This window comes from Tachyglossus aculeatus, chromosome 11 (assembly GCF_015852505.1).
Source record: "Tachyglossus aculeatus isolate mTacAcu1 chromosome 11, mTacAcu1.pri, whole genome shotgun sequence".
NCBI lineage: Eukaryota > Metazoa > Chordata > Mammalia > Monotremata > Tachyglossidae > Tachyglossus > Tachyglossus aculeatus.
The window spans coordinates 67,102,108-67,124,453 of NC_052076.1; the positions used below are offsets into that span (position 1 = coordinate 67,102,108).

Here is a 22,346-nt window from a genome sequence, read left to right on the forward strand (position 1 = left end):
TTTTGTCGTCCTTTTATTCTTGAGGTCATCTTCTGTACTCATAGAATCTGACTGTAAATTTTTGCAGTAAGAAGCTGCCCTGTTGATTCTGGAATTTAACCATAAGGTGAGCAGATATCCTGATTTTGTCCTGGTGATCCAAAAATTTGGGCATCTGTCTCATCTCCCACTTTAGGGTCCTTAGAACACAAAAATCTAGAGAGATAAAACCAGAACTGTGGGCATCTTAGCTGATGACAGGATCAATTAGGAAGGGAGGGAGATGGGAGGACCTTGTGTCTCCTTCCTACAAGGGGGAAGGATGGTAAAATGATGGGGTGCCCGGAGGCATGTCCAGCAGAATCTAGGACACTGTGGGTTCGGGATCCAAGACTTAGCTGCTAATGCACTCAGAAAGGTGGGTCTCCTCCCATCCCATCGCCCAGGCCACATCAGACGTGCTAAAATGGTGCAGGCAGTAGTGGTGGGGTTCAGTTAGCTTGACAATTCCCAGGCCAGATGTTCTGCTAGAAACCCACTTTCTTGCTCACTCTGTCTATCCCTTTGGTTGTGATTAATGGAACAAAAATCTGGTCCCTGTTATTCCAGTCTTTTGGTTCCTTTCTCAACTTCTCTCCCCACCCTCACCACCATCTCCTCCTTCTCTCTCTGTTCTCCTTTCCTCCTCATTTTCTCTCTCTGTCTTCATTTGTGTGTCGATTTTTTCCCCATCTCTGGCTCTTTATGTTTCTGGCATTATCGCTTTTTGTAGCCTTATCCCCTGATCCTGGGCTTACCACTGAATCACTTAGAACTCCCCAAAATCTGATCACTGCGGTTCTTTATTTCTTTCCACATAAAAATTGGGGTCACCTGACAATACCATAGCTCTGAATGCTTCGAAAGTGAGAGCCTTTTTAATATATATATTTAAGTTTTACAAAAGTTTTTGTCTGTGGTACTATAAGGAGTTTGCTTTGGATCATGATGCAATTGTTAATAATATTTTTCTCCCCAGAAAAACTTTTGATTTAGGGATGTAAAAGAGGTTGTAAACATGTATCATAGACATTGAACCTGAGGGCCAAGTCAGTGATTTACGTAGAATCACTGTGAGCCAGTCAATAGTAGGTAGCTTTGGAAAGAACCTAGAACTAAGCTCCAGCTTGCTCTTTTGCAAGCAAAAGGGCCTGTCCCTCCTTCCTCACAGCACCCGGGACTTAGCACATTCATGACTGATCGACCAAAAATCCGCATTTAAGGTAGAAGACAGTGGGCGTCTTAATTTGATTTACCAAATGGTAAGGTCACCTGGGGTTTGAGTATGTTTCTCCAGGATTATTTTACACCTTACGCTAGTTGCAGGTTTCCCTGAAAGTAGGACATTGGCTGGGACCTCAAAGGACCAAGTTACACTCGCTCTGTAAGTCCATCAGCTCAGACTCCTTTTGGTGAAGAGGCAGGAACTCTCTGAGCTGACACATGGCTCTGGAACTAGTCACTCTCATAGCTGTGAGACACAATGGATATTTTTTTCTTTTAATGGTCGCTGCCGAAGTTTAGTCCGCATTTCGAAGCGGCTCCCTGAGTATAGTATTACACTGTATAAATTGCACTGTGAAACCTGCCATTCCCTTCTCTTTAGAAAGGCTAGTTCTCAGAGCCCCAAACCAGAAGCCCAGTAAAGTCGGCTTTACTTGCAGTAGCCGATTACTTGAGTTCCACGGTGCATGGGTTCAGATTCATTATCTAAATGCACATGCAATTCACCTTTTACCCAATGATTCTGAAGTAGCAGACTCATTTTACCCGAAGCTCGCTGCAACAGTAAGGCACAGTGACAACTATACTTTAGTAAGAACTTGAAAGTGTGAAAGTGCAAGTAAAATCTGATGGTCTTCTGAGGCCTTTCAATCTTCAGATTTCACAGGTTCATTGCTCTCACCTGTACTCTCTTACCCCTATTTTAAACCAGAAAAGTATTGATTAGTCCTGGAAATAAACAAAACTACATGGGAGTGTTTGCATTTTCTGAAAATGCCTATTTCCATTGAAGTAACTCAGCAGGCTTTCATCAGTGGTGGGTGAAAAGAATATCAAATGTGTAGTTGCCCTTGCAAAAACCAATCTCCTTAATCACCAGCTTTATTCCTGAACGGTTAATTTTTTGAATCCAGAAATGAAACCCAAAATATTAAGGCTGTAAAGTACAAGGTAAACACAGTGTACAAGCTTCACTTTTATGCTACTTTCTTTCTTCCTACAGCTAACGTAATAGTTGTTGAGGGAAAAAAATCCAAATTCCCAGTGTGAATGATGGTAATCCGCAGTGGTAAATGGGAGGCAAAGAATACGCTTTTCCTGCCTATAGACTCTGTGGAAGACTTGTTTATACATGAAAGATTTGTTTCATCCTGGTGCTTCTGGAGAGTTATTCCTTGGGTTAAATGGAATGTCGTTCCTATTTCCAGTTACTGTTCGTCAACAAGGGAATGCTTCTTCTAAATTTAGATGACCTCTTTGGAAAGTTAGTGGGGGGGGAGATTGAAATGATCCACGTACTTGATAGCTAGTATGTAAGCAGCGAAATTGGAGCAAGTCTGGAGGCCGGCAATTAAGCTTTCAGGGGGCTTTTTCTGAATTTTGAGGTAATAAAATATAGATACAGAGAAGCCTTTGTGTGCATTCGAGCTCTCAGCAGGAAATAGCAGGGATGTTTTTGCCTTGGAGTATTCATCTGGTATCGGATGAAATTTTTCCGTCTTCCTAATCTCTGCAGAACTCAAGCTTCAGTGTAACTTAGAGGCAAATTGTTCAATGCCCTTGGGATGGTTTGGGCAAGAATATGCGAAAACCATACAAGGGAGTGTTCTTTATGAGCAGGTTTTTATCAAAAGTAAACAAATGCAATGTATTAGCACTACCTAATCTCACTCGGAGGAACCGTGGTCATTTTGCGAGCAGTCGTGTAAGGGAGAAGCTGCCCGTGATGCAGCCAGCCCCAAAGAGCAGTGGCCCTGAAGGCCCCACGTGGGACAACCCCATCACCTTGTGTTCTCCCCAGCGCTTAGAACAGTGTTTTGCACGTAGTAAGCGCCTAACAAATGCCATCATCATCACTACAGGGAAAGGTCAGAGGGCCAGGGCCAACAGCTAGGGAGTCTGGAGACAGCTTTCCCTGGAGCCTCGGCAAATTACCTTTTTTGAAAAACCGGTCAGGTGTCGTCCCTGCCCTTTAATTAGGTATCCTTAAAGGTCTGAGCCTGCTGATTGCCAAGCCGATGTGATTAGGGTAGGTGACTTGCTAGGCCTGAGTGTCCGAGAACCAGAAGAGCAGATTGGAGCAGATACCGTGGAAGAGCACAAACTGGAACAACTTCAAGTAGTCCAGTCAAGTGCTGCCATTAGCAGGAAAGGTTGTCAATAACATGACCTTGCTCGTAGAGCTCGTGTGCTTCTCAAGGATGAAATGCCATTGGCTTCTGCTGTTTACTCTAATAACATTACAGTATCCGTTGTTATATTGCAGCGGGGTAGAGTCAACCGCAAATTTAATCTTCAGGTACCTCGCCAGCCTAATCATATGATCGAAAACTGTTATCTCTTAGCAGATGGCTAAACTATGCAGAAACAACTGCTAAAGATAATCTCCGAAGTTTGACTGGCATAGAGTTCTTCAGTTAACATTTTCTCAGTGTAATTATTAGACCAGTATTGTTCATTGGGGGGGGGAGATTTATGTTAATGAAACTTAATCCTTAGTGCTTGGTTTTTATTTAGTTAATTTCTTAACAAGTGCTTGGAGTTTTAAAAATATCTAGTGGCCATAGTTCACGTTACTCAGGGCAAGAGATACATTCCCAGAGTAGTGAAAAGGATAAGTGATCTTGGCAGCAGTTTGTGTGGTGTAGTGGATAGAGCATGGGCCTGTGAGTTAGAAGATCATGGGTTCTAATTCCGCCTCTGCCACTTGTCTGCTGTGTGACCTTAGGCAAGTCACTTCACTTCTCTGGGCCTCAGTGACCTCATCTGTAAAATGGGGATTGAGACTGTGAGCCCCATGTGGGACACAGGCTGTGTCCAACCCGATTTACTTGTATCCAACCCAGCACTAAGAAAAGTGCCTGGCACATAGTAAGTGCCTAACAAATACCACAATTATTATTATCGTTATTACTATTAATTGCTCAGGATTTGCTTAGACGTAGGCGTAGCCATACCTTTCCACATCAATGCAACATGGGCCGTTTATCACCTGGGAAGGAAACAGTTCTGAAAAAAGGCAACAGAGGCAGAGGGCAGATGGATAAGAGGTGGGCCTAAGGTAAGCAAGAGAAAGGAATACTTTCCAGACCGACGCGGAATTTCATTTCAGACACCAGCTCCTTGGAACCAGAAGCTAGGGCATTTCTCCAGATCAGGACTGTGTGCTCTCGGTCCCTCTTGGAGACTCATTCTGTTTGGGTTTTAAATAGACACAGCTACGGCACTTGTGCATTCTGACTATGGAACCAATCATTCTAACTATTTGGAAGGCATTTTGTTTACAAGGCCAAGTTTTAAAAGAGGTTACTCTGCAGCACATGAGCATAGTTGAAAGAAAAACACAGGTTTTGGTACTCACCACAGGGGAGAGTTGGGTTGCATTTACCTTCACCCCAGATATTATATGGTAAATAATGGATTAGTAGATTACCTCTGCCGATCATCAGCTAAAATTCATTCTCCTCAACGCTGTTCAATAGGCAAGCCTTCCCAAAACGAGCGAGAGCCAGTTTATTTCCTTGAGGTTTTGAAATTTTTGTTTTCATTTTTATTCCTGTTGTATCTCAGGCGGTGAAACCTTGGTTGGGAGAAGGTGCAGTACAGCATTTATCCAACGTGTAACCCATTAAGAATGCCTAGACATGTTAGTACACGGTAAAGGGAAAAAAATCTTACAGCACTGGTAGTTTCATTGTCCGTACGTCTTAAGGCAGTGATCGCATGTGATTGTCAGCAAGCCCTTGAACACAAACAGCATTCTTCTGGCAGCCATGTCGTTGCTGCTGATTTTGATGGAGCCTTTTGAATATCAATGTGGAATCTGAATTGACCGGGAGGCCCATTTTGTAGCCTTCCTGATGACCAATGCGTCATTTTATTGTGTGCCGATCCTGCGCTAAGCATTTGGGAGAGTAGAGAATTAGTAGATGTGATCCCTGCCTTCAGAGAGCTTACAGTCTAGCGGTGTTCTGCACTCAGGAAGCTCTCAGTAGATACCCTTGATTGATGAATCACGTATAGGATAAAGTAATAGATACAAGGATAAATATATAGATGCCACAGGGGGTTATAAGTGCTTAAGTGACACCGAAGTGCTGGAATGTCAGTTGGGGAGATAAAAAAAGCAATTGGGAAAGGCCTTCTGTAGGAGATGTGACTTCAGAGGAGCTCTGAAGATGGGGAGAGCAGCAGTCTGTCAGCTGCAAAGGCGGAGGGAGTTCCAAACTGGGGGAGGGCATGGGCCTGGGGCCTGCAAGAATGAGAATCGCAAGTGAGGCACCATAGGTAGGCCGGCTTGAGAGATGATGGTGGGCATGTAGAGTACTGTTCCAACTGGACACAGGATCACAGGGCAAGGAACCAACTCTGCCCCCCAACCAAGCATCAAGTCGGGGTGTAAAAGTGCATGCCCCATGAAGGTTGCGTACAAAGAAGCCCCTGTATACCCTGCTGTAACTACAAACCCAACCCTTGCACAGAGACCACCGCACACACCCTTACCCATCAGAAGCGCTTATCCTACCATTTCTCAAAAGTCGGGTTGGTTCAGACCTGGGTCGGGCTCAGTTCTCCCCCAGAATTTCAGCGTGGACACAGCTCTGCTAGAGATGAGGTTGGGATGTCTGGCTGAATGTCCACCACAGGTGGGATCCTGGGGCTGTAAGTTCTCCTGAAGGATCTGGTTGTGTGCTCTCTCTGCTGGGTATCTATTTAGCAGAGTCCCCTACTAAAAGCCACTCTGTTGGGGTGAAAATGATTTCTTGGATTGCATGCAGGAACCGCCCGCGGTCTTTGCAGAGTTTCTTCCGGCCCCACTTAGGCTTTGCTAAATCAGACCTTTGTTCTTTTCCCCCCGTTTTCCTATTTGAAACCCTCTTGAAAGCTTGAAATCTAAACAGACATCAGTAATGCTTGTTGATCTTGTGCACTCACACTTCAGGTCCTTGAGCACTTAAATCTATCAGTTAATTCTGGGCCTCCGTATCAGTTTGCTGTTCTCAGATGACGCCATTTGGTTTTAATCCCGGGGGGCTTTGGAACTGGGGATATATACACACACACACAAACACACCACACACACATGGGCTAAGAGAAGCAGCGTGGCTCAGTGGAAAGAGCGCAGGCTTGGGAGTCAGAGGCCATGGGTTCTAATCCCCGCTCCGCCCCTTGTCAGCTGTGTGACTTTGGGCAAGTCACTTAACTTCTCTGTGCCTGTTTCCTCATCTGTAAAATGGGGATTAAGACTGGGAGCCCCCCGTGGGACAACCTAATCACCTTGTATCCACCCAGCGCTTAGAACAGTGCTTCGCACATAGTAAGCGCTTAACAAATGCCATTATTATTATTATTATCATTATATATCAGTGGATCTTGACCCACAAAATCCCGTTGTAGAAATTTGGGCCTGTCCCTTTCCTGTCCTGAATATGTATAGTGGTTCTTGATAAAGGTTTCATCTGTTAGCTTTCTAAAAACTACTCTCTGTTTCTCCCCTCAGTAGAGATCCCTTTTTTGGAAAGGGAGCCTACTTTCCAGAGCATTGTGTTTTCTAAGATGAACCAAGGGTGGAAAGGAAAAGGTGGTCTTGGTTTAAAAAAAAAAAAAAGTTGGGTCAAATCAGTAATTCCATTTAAAAGTGGGGAATCTGCCTGCTGCCAGTGTTTTCAGGCTTTGACACAAATATCAGTAATCCTTTGGTCTGTGCACCAGAGCGTAGCATATTCTGCTTTGAGCCTGATCGCCAAAGTTGCCACGATGGCATAGCTCCAAGGTTTTTAATGGTATTTGTGCCTCCTGATTTCCAGTGCAATGCCCTTGACTCCTGTCCACCTGCTCCTCTACACCCTGGGCCCAACCATCAGTTTCATGGTTCTCCATCAGCCAGTCCCTTCCCTCAGAACTATCTGCTCTCTCCTCTTGCAACCCCCTCCCTCTCCCGGCTTGTTCTCTGTGGTTCCCCAAATCACATCAGTCAGTCATATTTACTGAGTGCTTACTGTGTGCCGAGCGTTGTACTGAGCCCTTGAGAGAGTATGAAATACCAGAGTTGGTAGTCATGTTCCCTGCCCACAATAAATGGACTGCTTACAGTCCAGAGGTAGACAGAAATTAATTTAAATCAATTATGGATATGGGCATAAATGTCGTGGACCTGAGGAAGGGGTGAATAAAGTATGTAAATCCAAGTGCAGGAGTGATGCAGAAAGGGAGTGGGGAGAAGAGGAAATGAGGGCCTAGGTGGGGAAAGCCTCTTGGAGGAGATAAGCTTTTAATAAGGCTTTGAAGGTGGGGAGCGTGATCGTCTGTCAGAAATGAAGAGGGAGGGTGTTCCATGCCCTAGTCAGGATGTGGACGAGAAGTCAGCTAAATAGACGAGCTCGAGGGACAGTGAGTAGGTTGGCATTAGAGAAGTCAAGTGTGCAGGCAGGGTTGTAGTAGGAAATCAGGGAGGTAAGGTAGGAGGGACCAAGGTGATTGAGTGCTTTAAAGGTATGGAAGGAGTTTCTATTTGATACGGAGATGTATGGGCAACCACTGGAGGTTCTTGAGGAATGGGAAACATGGACAGAATGGTTTTGTAGAAAAATGATCCAGGCAGCAGAGGGAAGTATGTACTGAAGTGGGGAGTAACAGGAGGCAGGGAGATAAGCAAGGAGGCTGATGTATTAATCAAGGCAAGGTAGGATAAGTGCTCAGATTATCTTGTAGGAGCCTGGATGGAGAGGGAAGGGTGGATTTTAGAGATATTATGAAAGTAAAATTGGCAGGTTGGAGTGACGTTAAATATGTGGGTTGAATGAGAGAGGTGAGTGGGGATAATGCCAAGGTTATGGGCTTGTGAGATAGGGAGGATGGTGGTGCTGTCGACAGTGAAGGGAAAGTCAGGGGGAGGACAGGGTTTGGATGGGAAGATAAAAAGGCCTGTTTTGGACATGTTAAGTTTGGAGGTGTTGGCGGGACATCCAAGTAGAGGAGAAGAAATGGAGGCAGTGCGTGTAGACAAACACCCTAACTTTATCTCAGTGACAACTCTCCCATCTTTGAGCAGTTCTTCATACTTTCCCCCTGGTCTGGAATACCCCCATTCCCCTTCCAAGGCCCTACGACAAATCATCTACCTTTCTGGTCATGCCTACCTATTAACCTGGGGAGAGACACAGAGAGAGAGACATGTATGCATGCAAGAGGGCATATATGCATACATGCCCATTGAGAGGGTGTATCTCTATATGCATGAATGAATATATAACTCATTATATATTATATTAACTCATCATTCATTATATATATATATAATGAATACATATGCTCATACACTTCATCCACTGGTGTACCTATCCTTTAATACGTTATCCTTTGTAACCTCACATTCTTTTAAATACTGTCTGTTGGACAGTTTGTGTATGCTTATGTATTTTATGCTCCCCAGCACTTACTACCGTGATCAGGCTCCAGTAGCTGCTTGATGAATGCTGAGGATGATAGTACTGGTGGCCAGGCTGATCCAAAACTATAAAAGGGATATATTTTCTGTTGTTTAAGAGATTTTGGATTCTCATTAATGGATACGTAAATGGGAGAATCGTATTAGTAAAAATCCAGAGTGAAGTTGAACTTACGAAGATAGGTTGGCCCAGTGTAAACCCCTAATATTAGGTGAACAGTTTGAAATTTGCCAGCCAGAATTTCCTAAAACTACAAAAAAGTCATGGTCATGGTTTCATCATAGTCCGCTGTTCTAGTTTCGTCAGTATGCAGTTTAGCCTCCTTAACTTTTAAGGGAGAATGCGTTTTGGTTTTTTTTCTTACCAATTCCCTTATCTATTCTGCTTGTCCCATGGATTGGCCGTCACCCCTGCCAACCCCAGCTTCGGTCCCACCTCTAAAAATGTTTTTCAAGTTGGACGTGAGTGAGTTGGAAATCACTCTTTAAAACAATGAAGAGGGCATTTGGCAAAAACGGGCCAATATACTGAAATGGATTTAAAGAAAAATTGAACCCGTAGGCAGTTTGGAATCCCAAATCTTGTTAACCACAGCCTCTTTTTCCAAGAACAACAATGGCCTGATCCAAGTTTTCTGAGGGGATCGTGAAGATGGCGTGTTTTACTTTGGTACAATCATGCTTGCTTGTCATCAGTCTGAATTCTCAGTAAATTAACACAGTGATCCTAAATAACTCCAATCTTGTCCCATTAGGTAAACAAGTGTGAAATAGGGCCTGAATTTTTTTTTTGTTGTTTTTTTTAAATGGTATTCGTGAAGCGCTAACTCTGTGTCAGGGACTGTATTAATGCTGGGGTAGATACGTACTAATCAGGTTGGACACAGTCCATGACCCACGTGGGGCTCAGTCTTAACCCCCATTTTACAGATGAGGTAACTGAGGCCCAGTAGTTAAGTGCCTTGCCCAAAGCCACACTGCAGCCATTGGCAGAACCAGATTTAGAACCCAAATCCTTCCGACTCCTAAGCCCCAGCTCTTTCCACTAGGCCATACTGCTTCCATAAATGTGATGTAGCAGTATTCCAGTAGTACTAGTATTTATTGAGTGCCCATTTGGTGCAGTGCTCCGTATGGCACAGAATGAAGTGGTGACACGTTCTCTGTCCATATGAGTTAGTGCTCTAACAGGGGAAACAAACAAAAAATATATATATTTGCAACCAGAGTGGGCAGAGTGAGTGAAGAAATATGTACTCAAGAGGGCTGAGGATGGGTAGTAAAGAAGTCAACTGATGGGTTTGGGGACCGAAAACCTGTGTAGAAACGTTGAAATGCACTACGCAGGTGGCAGTGAGACCGGAAGGCAGTTGTGATTCTTGAAACCCCAACAGTGAGGTCACGTGATCATCATCAATCGTATTTATTGAGCACTTACTGTGTGCAGAGCACTGTACTAAGCGCTTGGGAAGTACAAGTTGGCAACGTATAGAGACAGTCCCTACCCAACAGTGGGCTCACAGTCTGTGATGTTCAGTGGGAGGACAGTGACCAGCGCTTGTTAAAGTACGGCACGCCAAGCCATTCCGGCTGGCCTGAGTGGAAGATTTTCCAGTAAATTCGCCACAGGGAACCATTTTGTTACTTGGATATACTTTTCATCCTTCATCCAGTCACTCTCTATCGCGGTGATTCTCCGCTCTGACCCCTCAGTAGTAGTAGTAATAGTGTTTAAGCACTAGAACACGAACCCCACGTGCAGAAAAGAAAAACTGCGGTAGAGTATGTTTTCCTTGACCGACACTGCACGTGACCATTTTTTCCCACCATCACTTTGCATTCCATCCAAATAGATGTGCATTGTTGGAAGAGCATTCCCTAATCCCCCCTCCAGAGTTCTGTTGAAAACTCCTAAGTGAAAATACTGAGTGTTTAGTGTATCCTACAAATATTTTCCCTGCATCTGAATACATTAGCTCGTTCTTTACAGTGCATGTTTGGATCTGTTCTTTGCTAGCACCTACTGTAAATTGATGGTCCCCTTTAGTTAAGGGATTCCTCTCCCAAAGTCTCATTAACGTGCAGGGAGCAACGTTGGAGACTAGAGTTTCCACCGTCTGAACGAGGATTTCAGAAGACTTTTCAGGTAGAGCTAGTTTTACCCCTTCATTTCAGTTGGGAATATCAGCCTCATTTTACAGAGGAGCCAAGAAGCCCCAGAGGATATCCGAGGATAAATTCCGAGTCCTGCATTCCGGTGGCGGACTCCAAAATGAGGCTGAGTTATGTACTTCACTAAGTAGTATAGCGGAGGCATTGTGCTATATTGCATTTAACTAGGGGGTAGGTTTGGTATGCGTGGCCTATGCTCTATTGTTTCTGCTTGTGAATGTTATTAGGGAGGTAACTGCATTAGTTAAAGTGTTTGTTTTTCGTTCTCCCCAACCAAGGTCTTGGATCCAGAACAAAACCACAACTTCACAGATCACTACTTAAATGTGGCCTTTGACCTTTCTCAAGTTCTTTTCATCGCTACTGCCAACACAACGGCCACCATTCCTCATGCCTTGCTGGACAGAATGGAGATCATTCAAGTTCCAGGTAACGCCAAAGGTGTAAAATAAGATAATTTTTCTAGGCTCCCTGTCTCCAAGGTAGGGAAGGCATCATCTTTCTAAACAATGAACCAATCTGCCCTTGTAGTATTTTTGAGCTATGTAATAATAATAATGATGGCATTTGTTAAGCACTTACGATGTGCAAAGCACTGTTCTAAGCACTGGGGGGATACAAGGTAATCAGGTTGTCCCATGGGGCTCACAGTCTTAATCCCCATTTTACAGCTGAGGTAACTGAGGCTCAGAGAAGTTAAGTCCCAAGGTCACATAGCAGGCAAGTGGCAGAGCCGGAATTAGAACCCATGACCTTTGACTCCCAAGCTCATGCTCTTTCCACTGAACCACACTGCTTCTCATAATGATGATATTTGTTACGTGCTTTACTGTGTGTCAAGCACTGTTCTAAGCGCTGGGGGAAATACAAGGTCATCAGGTTGTCCCACGTGGGGCTCACAGTCTTAATCCCCATTTTACAGATGAGGGAACTGAGGCACAGAGAAGTTATGTGACCTGCCCAAAGTCACACAGCAGACAGGTGGCAGAGCCGGGATTAGAACCCATGTCCTCTGAATCTCAAGCCTGTGCTCTTTCCACTGAGTCATGCTGCTTGAAGGGCTTTATGAAAAATGAGCAAAGCTGGACTTGGAATGTTTAGATCGGTTTGGGGACAAAATTCAAGCTGCGAGAGCAAGTATTCCTTTCCTTCCAGGACTAGGGATAGATAAAATTTTACAGCTACATATAAACTACTTCACGAAATTACAGTAATTGCTGTATTCAATCGATCAATGGTTTTTATTGCGGGCTGAGTGCGGGCTGAGCACTGTTCTAATATTTGGGATTTAAGAGGGAGTTTTTGCAAGACTGTTTGAGGAACTTGCAAGCCATTCAGGAATTGATTTGTTACTCTTTGAAATTTATCATCAGGAAAGACATAGGAACAAAGCAAAAAGGAGAGTTTAGCCGTTATATAAATGGAGGAACAGGGTGAACTAATTGAACGAGAATGGGTGTATAAGTCAGAGGACCTGGGTTCCAGTGCCCGCTGTGCCACTTGCCTGCTGTGTGTGACCTTAGGCAAGCCACTTAACTTCTCTGTGCCTCAGTTTTCTCATCTTTAAAATGGGGATTCAGTACCTGTTCTGCCTCCCCTTCAGACTGTGAGCCCCTTGTGGGACAGGGACTGTGTCCAACCTGATTACCTTGTATCTACCCCAGCGCTTAGAACAGTGCGTGGCAATTGATCACTCAGTGGTATTTGTGTGTTTACTATGTGTAGAGCACTGTACTGAGTGCTTGGGGTGCAGCACAAGTGCTAACAAGTACCATAAAAAACCAAACATGGTATATCTGAACCCACAGTGCTGTGGGTGCGGTTCTGATTGCTCCATCTTGTTAAGAACATATTAAGTTGGAGGAGGTTCAGGGAAGGGGAACCAGAAGGATTTCTGAGGAAGACATTTCTCTGTGGGCATAGATAGAAAAGATTAGGAACTTTGGAAAGAGGAAGGTTTTCAGAATCATGGAAGTTGTGGCCAGGGACAACTAGTGTGACTAGCATTAGGCCTAGTCACTTGTTGAAGTTTCAGGGTAGTAGGTTCACAAGATCAAGAACCATTTGCCAGTTGTCAGCCATGGGTTGTCAGAAGATTGGGCAAGCCAAAATTATCAGTAAGTTCCCAAAGGGTTTGGCTAATCAGTCATCCTCGTGTATTGAGCACTTACTGTCTGCAGAGCACCGTAGTAAGGTCTTGGGAGAGTACAGTAATACAAAGTTGGTAGACATCCCTGCCCACAAGAAGCTTCCAATCTAGAGGATAAATGAATGGGGCAGACTCCCTAACAATGAGGATGGATAGCCAGGAGGGCAACCCCAGCGCTTAGAACAGTGCTTGGCACATAGTAAGCCCTTAACAAATACCATTTTTTTAAAAAAAATCACTTTGTTCCTCTAAGCAGTCTTTGGTATCACTGTTGGAGATCAGATATTGAACTGGATGGACTTTGAATTTAAAATCTTGCTTTGCCTCATTTTATTGGACTGTATTCCTCTCCCCTATGTAGTAGGGGGAAGGGATGAACGAGATAATAGGGACACTCAAATTCCCAGAGGCTTACTTGCTCAGGTTTATGCCCTGAGGCAGAGTTCACAGACACCCTGAGTTCGGGGCACCCCGCAACCACACAGTGCTATTTGAGGAGAGGCTGGCCGGAATGCTACTGCCCATGAGCCTACATGGCTATGTGGGGTGGCCAACCCCCACTGGGCTCAGCATCTTCAGAGGGGACGTTCAGACCAGCAGGTGCCCTCCCCTCGGTCCCCCAGATCAACTGGTCAGGCCCACCTCTTCCCTTGCTTCGAAAAATGGTTCTGGCCAGATTGGGTCTGATCCTCCCCCAGAGTCCCCGTAATGCTGCTCAGACAGCAGGCCACCCCGAATGCTTGGCAAGACTGGGGGTCCCGAGGTTGCCCGGAACCCGATGAGGTCAGACAATCCAGGCTGGGCAGCTGAGCTTCTAGGGAGTACAGCAGGGGTGGGAGGTCAGGGAGCGGGACAGGTCTCACCACTCGGAGCTGAACCAGGCTGGGCATGTGCCCACTTCAAGGGCGGGATTGGGTTGGGAGAGCATAGTTGCACTCCCCAGAAGCCCTCCCCCTCTAGATTGTAAGCTTGTCATGGGCAGGGAACATGGCTGCTAATTCTGTTGCATTGGAGTCTCCCAAGAGCTTAGTACAGTGCTCAATAAATGCGATTGATTGAGTGATTCAAGAGAGCTCAGGATTAACCAGGATAGGAAAAGAATGAATGAATTATTTCAGAGTGCTGCCTTGAGAGAGTTTGTCTAATATAACTTCAAGAATGTTAAATGAGTTGGCTTCCATCACTTCCTCAGGGAGGGTGTCCTGTACTATCATAGTTCGTCCTGGTAAGAGGTGATTACTCTTAAGCATCTTCATTTTCCCTTGGTTGTTAAAATCTGTCCCTCATTCTTAGGCATACCAGTCTGTCCAGTATCAGACAGTTCCTCTCACTCTGATTTCTGGACCCATAAGATATTTGGAAACCATTACCACCTTCTGTCCATCACAAGACAGTGCGGATTTAGATCCTTTAACCTTTTTTGTTAAGTGAATCCCTTTGCATCTCTCATCCCTACTGCTTTGCGAATTATGTGCCTGGAATAGATTAACAAACATGAAAAGCCCTTGGTTGGAGGGAAAATGTGGGATGTAAAATCTAATTTGGTCCAGAGTGAACCACGGTTAGCTCTCCCAATTATCCACTGTCCTTATAGGTTCCTGTATTTAGCTGAAGCATATGCTGAGGGTTGGGAGGGGAACCCTGCCTGTTTACAAGGCAAAAATAAATTTAAAATAATGAGACCAAATTGCTTAGAAACTCCAAATTAAAGCAGAGACTCCAAAACACATTCTGTTAGGCAGTGAAATACCCAGACCAGCTGCTGAGGAGATGGATTAATGGTGTCAGATTTCTCTCGTGGCCAGTTTTGGGTTCATTGTTTCCTACCCTTCCTGCTGTTTCTGTGAGTTTAGGTTTTTATTTTTTAATGGTATTTGTTAAGTGCTTACTGTGCATCAAGCACTCTGCTAAGTGAGGCTCCCTATTCTGTTCAGCAGTGTCTGTTCACATTTTTAAGAATGCAAGAGCATGAGAAATGCAATTCCTAGATCAGAACTTTGTAAGCACAGCAAGGATGGGCTGTTAGATGGGGTATACTGCCCGAGGTTACCCCACCCAAATTAGTGTTAAACTTGCATATTTAATGGGTTGTGTACTTCTTTGAAGACCCAATCAATCAGTGATATTTATTGAATGCTTACTACGTATATATGTGGAGCACTGTACTAAGCACTGGGGAGAGTACATTTCAACAGAGTTGGTAGACATGGTTCTTACCCACAAGTTTACAGTCTAGAGGAAGAGACAGATTACAGTATAAATAGTTCATGGCTACATACAAATATCCCAGATATCTAACAAAATAATAATGATAGTAATTACCCACAAGTTTACAGTCTAGAGGAAGAGACAGATTACAGTATAAATAGTTCATGGCTACATACAAATATCCCAGATATCTAACAAAATAATAATGATAGTAATCAAAGCGGTGACATAGAAATGGGACAAAGGACTGCGTGTGTCCAGGGCAAACCTAATGTCAAGTTAATCAATTTTATAGGTTCCATTTTTATTTTAAAGTTCTAATATTTCCTATGTTAGCCAATTGATGGGAGGTAAATGTGACACTAGAACTTTGTGTTACAATTTGGAAAGCGTTAGGTTGAGCTGGTGTGGACAGGGTATTTTCCCTTGAGATGGCATCATCAGACAGCTTCCTGACAGGCTTGGGAATTCTCCCTTTTTTTTCTTTTTTGGATGGTATTTGCTAAGCCCTTGCTTTGTGCCAGCACTGTACTATACGCTGGGGTAGATACAGGTTAATCGGTTTGGACACCGTCCTTGTCCCACATGGGGCTCACAGTAATCCCCGTTTGATAGGTGAGGTAACCGAGGCACAGAGAAGTGAAGTGACTTGCCCACGTTCACACAGCAGATGAATGATGGAGGCAGAATTAGAAGCCCGGTCCTTCTGTCTCCCAGCCCCCTGCTCTTCCCACTAAGTCACGCTACTTCTCAATTGAGAGTTATTGCCCAGGCGTGCTAGCAGCCATGAGCGCCGAAGCTCCTCTCCGTACTGTCCACCTTCTCCGACTCTGGAGACCACTCAGCAGCTTCTGCGTATTGGAAAACTCTATACTGTCGTTTGGCCAGGCAGGTAAACCTGCTAATGTTAGGACTGATGCAGCATGATACCGTATTCCAAAAACAATAATCTTCCCCCACAAATTCAGTCCCTGCTAACTCCAGTTTGGTGTCAAACCTTAATTTTTGCCTCTGCAGAATTAACCACACCCAGAATTTTTTCCTGGAAAATTCCTTTCAAAAAGCATCCAGCCCCCGTGCAGTCAATCCATAATACTTATTAGTGTTATTACCAAGAGTGTTATTGTGTGTGGCTTAGTGGCTAGAGCATGGGCCTGGGACCCATAAGTTCATGGGTTCTAATTCTGGCTCCTCCACATGACTGCTGTGTGACCTTGAGCAAGTCAGCTCACTTCTCTGGGCCCCAGTTACCTCATCTGTAAAATGGGGATCGAGACAGTGAGCCCTACTTGGGACAGGGACTGTGTCCAACCCGATCTGCCTGTATCCACCCCAGCACTTAGTACAGTGCTTGACGCATAATTGTTACTATAATAAGGACTATTTAAAGACTAGTGAGTAAGTTCCTGTTTAATTTGCCTCTTTACTTTAAACATGTATAGTAACTTGGTGACATCTGGAAATAGTGTTTTTCTTGGAATTTAATGCTTGTTTAGAGTCAGTAATTTTTTCGAGCCCTCACAATTGAGGTTCAGTGTGATGCAAAGCCAAATAGGTTGTTTCTCTTTCTTAAATAGCCGAAAACTGGGAGAGAAATCCTTACATCTTGTCCCTAAGGAATTTTCTTCCTTTTTGAAAATTGTCATGCAACAGATGCTTAATCTCCCGGGCTTGTCTTGTAAAATTGTTGTATCCTAGGTCTAGAAATTTGAATTGCTGTTTTATTAAAGTAAATCCTGAAGTCTTAGACCATTTTGGAAGTAAAAAATCCTAAGTCTTTTTAAAATCCAGGATTGAAGTTGTTTTCCCTACTGATGGGCAGCTGCATTTGGTGTGTTGTAAAGAATGGCATTGTAGATGCTGAACAAAGAAAAGGCTAATGGAAGGTGTGCTTCCGTCCTGCAGGGTATACCCAAGAGGAGAAGATAGAAATTGCCCATAGGCACTTGATCCCTAAGCAATTAGAACAACATGGCCTGACTCCTCAGCAGATTCAGATTCCTCCAGTAACTACACTTGACATCATCACCAGGTAAACACCCTTTCATTGGTTTGAGAGTCTGTGGGTGTTCCGAGTCTTAAGAAGAGAGGACCTAAGAAGCCCACCTCATTTCTTCCTCCCACTCCCAAGGAATACCTCATCAGCTCCGTTTGTTTGCCCGAGGCTTAGTGTGAAGTAGAGATTCCTAAGGATCTGAGAGGACTTTGAATCTTTCAGAGCCAAGGGACCATGAAGAGCCACCATCGGTGTATGGAATTACTTCATTCCGTAAAACTGTTCCGGCTACCAAACACCCATATGGGGATCAAGCTCAAACCCGCCTGATCCTTTGGTTAAAGTTGCAGCGATACTTCTGGGCATCTAGTTTTGATTATACAACATTATTTTCCTCTCCTTTATTTAGTCAAATTGTGTACAGCCCAGGAGAGTTTTGATCAATGGGGAACACTGAAGTAATAGAGCAGGTGTCTTCCAAAAGTTGCATGAAAGGACTCCAAAGCTCAGTAATGAAAAAGTATTAAACTTGCTAATGAGTGCCTTTTTATGGTATTTGTTAAGCACTTTGTTCTGGGAACTGTACAAAGCTCTAGGGGCATTACGAGGTAGTCAGGTTGAACGTAGTCTGTGTCCCACATGAGGTTCATGGTCTTAATCCCCCTTGTACAGATATGGTCACTGAGGCACAGAGAAGTGAGGCGACTTGTCCAAGGTCACACAGCAGACAAGTGACAGAACTGAGATTAGAACCCAGGTCACCTGACTCATTCATTCAGTTGTATTAAGCGCTTACTATGTGCAGACTCCCTGGCCAGTGCTCTTTCTGCTAGGCTACGCTGCATTCTTCAGTCAAATTTATAAGAGTGCTTGGTGACTGGAAAGTGAGGTTCTCCACAGAGATCTGGCATGTCCAGAAGCCTGGTTTAGACATTTCTGCTCCATTGCGTCACACGACAAAGACCACCTGACTGCCGGATCGCTCTCCTTACAACCCTTGTCCAGTGACCGCCGTTTCACACAACACGAGGAAAGGAACTTTTCTTTCCAGAAAAGGACAGGTCAAGGAGACTGCCCCAGGATCTCATTTATCCCGGGTACAGAAGAAGTTTGGGTTGAACCTGAGTCGGCAGCTGTCCTTCTGTCCCTCTTTGTGCTGGCTGCCCCTGTGGCATATTTGCTGGCATAAATATAATGGGCACATCTTAGTGTAGGGTATTGGAACTACTCTGTGGTTATAGATAATACCAGTTATGCCTCTGGCAGTTTTCAGCAAGTCATGTACCATTTCTGCCCCAGCATCCCTTCTCTAAAGTGAGGACGATGATAGGTAAAACATGATCTCCTCAGCTTGCTGTGAACAGTAATCACTGTTTGCAAAGCATTGCATAGTTGCTGCTTTGTGGTTTTTTGCCCCCCTGGGAGGATGAGCATCTTTGATCTGCTTCTTACGCCTGACCCAGAGATGGTTCAAAGATAGGGCTGCCCTGGAAATCTATGGATGTCACTCGTTTGATCACTTTTTCAGAGAAATAAACCACAGCTATGTAATGCTTCAGAACCCGCTGGGGCCTTATTCACATTTCATGTTCAGGAGAGACTATGTGCTGGGCCGATTGAGATATTTATTTTTTCTTTTTATGGTATTTAAGTGTTCACTGTATGCTGGGCGCTGTTCTAAGCACTGGGGTAGATAGGAGGTAATGAGGTTGGACACAGCCCATGTCCCACATGGGGCTCACAGTCTTAATCCCCATTTTACAGATGGGCTGACTAAGGCATAGAGAAGTGAACTGACTTGCCCAAGGTCATACAGCAGACAAATGGTGGAGCTGGAATTAGAGTCCAGGTCTTTCTAACTCCCAAACCCATGCTCTATCCACTGGGCCACACTGCATCTCCAGAGATTGTGGGGATTGAATTTACTTGACTCTTTTTTGTGGGGCTTTATTTCCAACAGAGTTGCATCTCATCCCTGAAGGTGCCTGTTCAAATCAGTCTGTCAATCAGTTGTGTTTATTGAGCACTTGCTATGTGCTGAGCACTGTGCTAAAAGCGTGGAAGAGAATCCAGCCAAACCATAGGCCCTAAATGGATCTCCTGTCAAGTTGGCTCTCTGGCTTGCGGCCTGAGTGGCGAGTGGGAGTTCACAGAAGATGACCATGGGAAGCAGCATGGCCTGAGATTCTGCGGATATGGGGTCTTATCCCGGCTCCGCCGCATGTCCTGACTTGCTCCCGTTGTTCTTCCCCACTCCCAGTGCTACAGCACTTACGTGCATTTGTGTAATTTATTTATCTCTATTAATGTGTGTCTTCCCCACCCCCGCCCCCAGACTGTAAGCTCACTGTGGGCTGGGAATGTGTCTCTTTATAGTTGTATTGTACTCTCCCAAGCACCTTGAACAGTGCTGTGCACACAGAAGCACTCAATAAATACAGTTGAATGAATGAATGTATGCTGTGTGACCTTGGGCCAGTCACGTAACTTCTCTGTGCCTTAATTTCCTCATACTCCCTCTTATTTAGACTGGGAGCCCCATGTGGGCTAGGGACTGTATCCAACCTGATTACCGTATAGCTACCCCTGCGCCTAGTACAGTACGTGACACATAGTAAGTGCCTAACAATTACCATAATTAGTATTATTATTATTATCATCATCATTATTATGACCACACCCCAAATCACGCAGGACTCAGTAACTAAATAGTGATTAGTAGTTATCCGTCCAGGCAGATAGCAGGGTCCTGATAAGACGGGAGGAGCAGGGGAATAATTTGCAATTTGGGAACCCATGCAGCTCTGTTGAGGAAAGTAAGAGACTTTCATTTTCCCACTGTAGTGAGTATGATTTAGTGTGTTTTCATGACGACCAAATTAATCGGCAGCATTTAATTTTAAGGACCTTGAAACACCCAGTCAGTCTTTTAGTCAGTCTTTTGGCAAGAAGTAATTCCACTGCTTGAATCTCAGCCATGCTTATCTTGGCAGAAGTAGATGAGAGGTCAAGGATGAATTTTCCAGTACAGGTTGATGGTGTAAGATAATCTGAAGAAGTTGCTTCGGAAAACAGATCTGCCGATTTAAGAAAGGAGCAGGATGAAGTAAGGGAGTTGCAGCAGCATGAGGCAATCCCTTTACTAGTAACTGACGATAACATCGGAGGTGGCCTTGGCAGTTTGCGCAATTCAACAAGCTTTTGAAAAGATCAACCAAATTCCACATCATCATCATCATCAATCGTATTTATTGAGCGCTTACTATGTGCAGAGCACTGTACTAAGCGCTTGGGAAGTACAAATTGGCAACATATAGAGACAGTCCCTACCCAACAGTGGGCTCACAGTCTAAAAGGGGGAGACAGAGAACAAAACCAAACATACTAACAAAATAAAATAAATAGAATAGATATGTGCAAATAAAATAAATAAATTTATTTTATTTATTTATAGATAAATAAATATATTTATTTATATTTATATATAGCAGGCACATTCACTACCCATAAAGAGCATACAGTCCACAGGGGGAGACAGACATTAATATAAATGAATAACTAATTTGTAATATCTAACTTATAAGATATGTACCTAAGTGCCGAGGGGTTGAGAGTGGGGCGAATATCAGATGCTCAAAGGTCATAGATCCAAGTGCGTAGATGACAAAGAAGGGAGAGGGAGCCAGGGAAAAGAGGGCTTAATTGGGGATGGCCTCTTGGAGGAATTGTGACCGTAGTAATGCTTTGAAGTTGGGGAGAGTGGAGAAGAAAGCCTCTGATTGATTTGTAGTGCCTGTGGTGTTAAAAATCTTTTCTAATTCCATTTTCTTTTTGGGAGAAAGACAAGGATAGAGAGGATGCTGTGAGCATGGGTCCGTGGGACCCCGAGGGCAAAGCTGGGAAACAGGAGGCCGAGAGGCTGCCGAGCCTCCAGACACCCAGATTTTGCAAAGATCCAGGGGAGCGTATTTCCTCCTGCCTTCAGGGCACCTCTGCTTGGTTGTTCCCACCACACTTCAAACTTAACATGTCCAAAACAGCACTCTTCATCTGCCCATCCACACTGGGTCCTCTCCCTGACTTTCCCATCACAGTAAACACTACCACCATCCTCCCTGTCTCACAAGCCCGTAACCTTGGCATTCTCCACTCATCTCTTATATTCAACCCACACATTCAATCTGTCACTAAATCCTGTTCTACCTTCACAACTTTGCTAAAATCGGTCTTTTCCTCTCCACTAGTAAAGCGCCGGACACATAGTAAGCGCTTAACAAATACCACATCGTCGTTATTATCATCATCCAAGCAGCTACCATGTTGATCCTGCTTTGACTAATACATCAGCCTCCTTTCTGACCTTCCTGCCTCCTGTCTCTTCCCTCTGCTGCTTGGATTATTTTTCTACAGAAATGTTCAGTCCATATTTACCTACTCCGCAAGAATTTCCAGTGGCTGCCCATTCACCTCTACATCAAGCAGAAACTCCTTACCATTGGCTTTAAAGCACTCAATTACCTTACCCCCTCCTATCTTATCTCTCCAAAGTAGGAACCTTCAACACAGCATGTTAACTTTTCTCCTCTAATGCCACTCACTGCACCTCAATCTCATCTATCTGGCCCTCCTCTGGCCCAGAGCTTCCTCCCCATTCGAGTCCAACTGCTAATGATGCCCATCTACTTGTTTTGTTTTGTTGTCTGTCTCCCCCTTCTAGACTGTGAGCCTGTTGTTGGGTAGGAATTATCTCTATCTGTTGCTGAACTGTACTTTCCAAGCATTTAGTACAGTGCTCTGCACACAGTAAGCGCTCAATAAATACGATTGAAGAATGGGTGAATGAATCACTCTCGCTTCCTTCAAAGCCTTATTAAAATCACATCTCCTCCAAGAGGCCTTCCCTAAGTCCTCATTCCCCCTACTCCGTCTCTTCTCTGTCTCTCTTGCACTTGGATTTGCACCATTTATTCACCCAACCCTCAGCCCCACGACATTTATGTACATATCTGGAATTTTTTTTTAATGTTTGTCTCCCCCTCTCAGGCTGTAAGCCCACTGTGGGCAGGGACCAGATCTACCAAGTCTGTTATACTGTACTCTCCCAAGCACTTAGTACAGTGCTCTGCACACAG

At 44.4% G+C, this 22,346-nt stretch overlaps 1 protein-coding gene across 1 annotated transcript in view; it reads left to right on the plus strand.

Annotated features, from left to right (window-relative positions):
• The window catches only part of LONP2 (lon peptidase 2, peroxisomal), a 133,808-nt gene that overhangs the window by 66,043 nt on the left and 45,419 nt on the right, over positions 1-22,346 (plus strand). The window contains exons 9-10 of the mRNA XM_038754902.1: positions 11,140-11,290; positions 17,124-17,250. Coding sequence (XP_038610830.1) covers positions 11,140-11,290; positions 17,124-17,250 — 278 coding nt within the window. The remainder of the gene's footprint in view (positions 1-11,139; positions 11,291-17,123; positions 17,251-22,346) is intronic.